This window comes from Athene cunicularia (genome assembly GCF_003259725.1).
Source record: "Athene cunicularia isolate RWA chromosome 8 unlocalized genomic scaffold, athCun1 chr8_part1, whole genome shotgun sequence".
Taxonomy (NCBI): Eukaryota; Metazoa; Chordata; class Aves; order Strigiformes; family Strigidae; genus Athene; species Athene cunicularia.
Window position 1 is genome coordinate 8,839,137 of NW_020799109.1, and position 4,767 is coordinate 8,843,903.

General features: G+C 40.4%; 1 protein-coding gene across 1 annotated transcript in view; it reads left to right on the plus strand.

Annotated features, from left to right (window-relative positions):
* The first annotated feature begins 352 nt into the window (after positions 1-352).
* SPATA6 (spermatogenesis associated 6) overlaps positions 353-4,767 on the plus strand; it is a 47,389-nt gene continuing 42,974 nt past the window's right edge. The window contains exon 1 of the mRNA XM_026853883.1: positions 353-398. Coding sequence (XP_026709684.1) covers positions 353-398 — 46 coding nt within the window. The remainder of the gene's footprint in view (positions 399-4,767) is intronic.

Below are 4,767 nucleotides of genomic sequence, written 5' to 3' on the forward strand. Positions count from 1 at the left end.
AAGGAGCGTTACCTCTTTTGAACTAAGGGAGAGCCCAGGGAACTTTCTAGGGGTACAAAGCTCATGCTGTCTTGGCTGATTGTGTCTAGATCATTTGTGAATTCATAAGACTGTACTGATAGAACTTATCTCTTGGATGAATTTAGATCATTCCTTTACAAAGCAAGTTTCCAATTATTACAACTGAATTCAAGATCAGGACTATTCCTCTAGTGGCTGTAATCAAATCAGATTTGATTCCTTCTTTAGCTGCAGCCAATCAAGAAAGAAATTAGCAGATCTGGAAAACATCTTACATGTTAAGAAAACTTCAGTGTCTTTAGGTAGCTTGCCTTTTTTTGTTGTTTTAGGCATGACGTACATCAAGGATCAGTTAACGGTCACATCCACCAAAGCAAGTACTGGCTTACCAGCAATACAGAAAAATTGCTTTGTCATGGCTGAGCCATAGTGAAATGTTAAGGGAGGCACTGAGTTTCTCCAGATGTGACGTGAAAAATGCTCTTCAGAAGGTGCTAGTGAGACTGAGAGGGCACAGGGAAGAAAGGTCACTGCTTCGCCCACATAACAATACAACCAGCTGGCCTTTTTCCTGCACCAACTTGTAGGTTCATCAAGACAGCCTAATGCTCTGCCCAGTTATGTCCTTGGCACATTAGGAAAGAGCAAGATGCTCAATAAGACAGGATCGACAAAATCATTATGGCCTTTTTCTAAGGCAATAGTTATTAATGAATGCTAACTTCTGGGCAACTTTTTTCCTGCTTTAAAGTAGAAAGATTAGATGAAAATGTATTTTGTGAAGAGTGTGCTGACACCCTCAGGTAATCTTCATCCTCTGTCCTCATCAATAATCTAACACTCTACCTTCCCCGTTACATTACTGTCTGCAGTAATGCAATTCACTTTGGTCCCCTTAGATCCTATTAGAATCTCTCACATTATAGAGTTCTTCCAGCTCTGCTCTATAGCATACTGGGATTGTTTAGTCTTAAATTCTGCTGTCTGTTTTCCTCGACTACAATTCTTTGCACAGGAATTGACTTTTGTGAATTACACATTTAACCTAGCAGTGTGTGAGAAGATCAAAATAAGTAATGCATGTGGGTATTTTCCTATGGGGTCCCTAAACCGCTCTGATTCTGCTTTGAACACTGTTGAATGTATCTTGTGATAATGAGTTCCACTATCTAAAGTACTTTCTTCTATCAGTTTTGATTGTGTTGTCTTTTAATTTCATTGCATGTGTCCTTTGAAAGGATAAATAGGCATGGGTAAATAGAAGTACCTATTTCTACATATTATTCAGTCCCTTATGTACCTCTTTTGTATTACATCTTATTTTTCTCCTCTCCAAAGTAAAACAGTCTTAATGTTTTGTTTGTTTGTCTTTTCTAATGTGGAAATCTTTCAATATCTCATAATTTGTTGCTATTATTTGAGCAGATGTCTTCCTGGAATTCTCCACAGTTATTCATGACAAGACAGGCGTACTCGGTGACGATATCTAAATAAAGGGCTCGATGTGCAGTAAGACAGAGGTCTCTTCTGCCGGCTCTGTCAACATCAGGGGCCTGGAGTAGGCAGGAATGGCTCTCTGACAACATTCATAAGAATTGCAGTAGAGGGTGGAAAAATGTGGAAAGCTCCTTTATTTCCTTCATTGTTATTGCCAGAATGACTGTGCAATGCCACTTTGCACCCAGTGTAATGATTCCTAAGTTTAAGGAGAAAACCATTCTTGGCTTCTTAGCCGAAAGTAAATCTCTGACAAACTCAGTCATGTTAGACTTGGTCTCTGATCTCCAGTTTTATCTGATCGAATTCTGCCTAATCCACAGTATTTTTTAGATTCTGAACTTTAGAATATCCACTGCTTGCAAACCTCACTCTTCCCATTTTTCCAACTTTACCTATTTTGTCGCATATTTCAATACACTGAAACTCCTGAGGCCTGACTGTCATGAGCACTGCAACACTATGATATAAATCTTGTGCTAATTATCTTAAACCAGCACAGACCCACTCTTGACAGTTACTCCTGGTTTGCCATGATAGAAATAAAAGAATTGAGTATTTTCATGACATCAGGGTTCTTCCATAGCAGGCATGTTGGAGGGCCTGGAGGACATAAAAAGATGAAGCTTTTAAATACGGGAGATTGCAGAAACCTTAACAAAATGCAAAGCTGTCATCCAGGCTCTTTTATTACATGGAACTAAGTATAAGCAGCGTTACAAGAAGATTTACTTTTGTAAAAGCCAAGGAATTCATGCACTTTCACAGCAGGGAAACTTTATAGCAGTTAAAACCTCAGGCCTATTAAAGTAGCATGCACTTTTTGTGGTTTTGCTTATTAGCAAATGGATTTGTGCTCAAAGTCAGCGCTTCCCCTCGTTGTCCCCCAGATTCCTGAATCATTACTCCTGCTGTGCAAATGTAAGACAAGATCATTCAATTCACTGTAATGAGAAGGTCCAGATGGATCTCACACTGCTGGAGGAAGGGCTGGACAGGAAAAGCACTGCAGCAGCAGCCTTTCTTTCCAAGGCCCAGCGGGGCGAAGTGGCAGAAACTGCAGACCAGAGGGATGAAGCAGCATCTTTGTGCAGTGCATATCCCTCGTCTACCCCTGACTTTCCCTGGTTTACCAAGGAAAAGCACTGAAATTCATCGCTGCCTTATCACTTCAGAGAAGCTTTCTGTCCTGCCTTGTGCTCCTTTTTCAAGGGCTATAAAGTACTTCTGTTCCAGGGCACTGCACATGGATATTAAATTTTCATCACAAACATGATGCCATTTTTGATTTCAGCATTTATCTATCTTCTGTTCTTATATGGCCACACTTACCATAATATGTCATACTTCACAATCTTTAACACATTATTTATCCCTCCAAAAAGCATGTATATGAAAGGTACCTGAAAATAAGCAATAAACTATTTTAATATTTGTTACCCTCTGAGGCTATGGATCTTTGAGAATTTTCTCTTCATTAACTCTGGAATGCTATTCATAACCTTGAGACTGATAATGCATAGAAAATGATTTTATTCGTGTCAACCCCTCCTTAATATAAGTATTAGAGATCTGCAATTCAAAAATGAGTCTTTTTCAAGCCCTAAATACAGAATCCTGTCCTTTGCTCAGATTAAAAAAAAAAAGACAGCTGTTACAGAAGCCACATTAACAAAAATAAGGCCTGCATTTCCAGTCATTTATTTATTTTTAAAGATTATCAAGTATTAGTAGTGGTATTTAATCCATCTATAGATTTCACTGCATCTATATGCACTGGCATATTATGTTCTTTGCCTAGTTTCTTTTTTAAAAAAAGCAAACAATCAAAACATTTTGAGAACACTATTTCTTTCCAGATCATTTAGCAGTAGCTTTCTAGATCACTCAGCACAATTTTTCTTTGAAATTGTAAAATTAAAACAAAGAAAGCTGCGGGATGCATTTCAGCCACTTCTCTCTTTTGAAGGCAATTAAAATTGTCCATTGAGTTTCCACCTCTCTCTACAGCTGTACTTGTGAATTTGGAAAGAATATTTAAAGGGTTAAACCCCCTCACAGTCCAAGGCTGAAATCAATTGCAGTTGCCAAAACAGCAAGTCAGACTATTTTGGTGTTATATGTGACTGTAAATACCCTGAGATCAATTTAGTAGCACAGACCTTGGGGAATACCCTTGATATGATCATAACAGTGATCAAGATCAGTGGCATAAATCTGAATTTGTCTAGTAATGAAAGCAGAAAGGTAGGCCTGAAAAGGCAAGTTTCATATGAGTGTGGAGAAGAGTCTCTGAATATGGGACCAGTTAAAATATACCACGTCCACTCTGTGTCTCACCTGGAGGACACCAAAACAAGACCCTCAAAGAGTCAAAAGTGCCTAGATGTCTTATTGTGGTTTAAACCCAGCTGGCAGCCAAACACTATGTGGCTGCTCATTCACCCTCCCCTCCCCCAGGAGATGGAGCAGGAATTGTAGAGACTCATAGGTGGAGATAAAAAGTTTAATAATAGTAATAAAATAAAACAATAATAGAAAGTACAAATGGGTAATGCACAATGCGAGTGCTCACCACTCACAGATAACCAGCCCGTTTCAGGCTTGCGATCCCAAAATACCAAGATCTCGCAACTGCAATCCCAGAAGTGGGAGTGGAACCGCTCCTTCCCAGCCACCCCTCCTTTATACACTGTTGGAGTCCTTGATCCAGTAGGATCTCTTAGGAACCACTTAAAACATCAGTGTATTATCAGCATTCTTCTCATACCAAATCCCATACTGAATCCTTAACTATTCTAGCTACTACTAGGAAAAATTAACTCTATTCCAGCCTAAAATAGGATGTAGGTGAAATCCAAGTATGTGTTGCAACAGAAGACAAATGAAAACAGAAATTCACTGATTTTAGCTCTTCAGCCCTGGAGCTGTGTAAAACTCGGTTGGTGTGTCCCCCTTTTCTGAAGGGATGGCTCTCTTGGCACCTTCCCCCAAAAGGCCCAAGAAGCTGGAGGGATACAGATATGCCCTGAGCTTCATGCTCCCTTTGGATGCCTCGCAGCACTCTGTTCATACGCGGCCTGTGTGGTCCCCTGCCCTGTACTGGATGCTTGAGCTTTTGCAGCAGCAATTCACCTCTCAAACACTGCCGCCATCACCGGGACTGTCTGTCCTTCGGGAGGCCGAGGGGCTGGAAATGACTCCACTTTTCATGCAGCCCCCCGCCAGCGCCGCGGGCCGCCGAGGGGA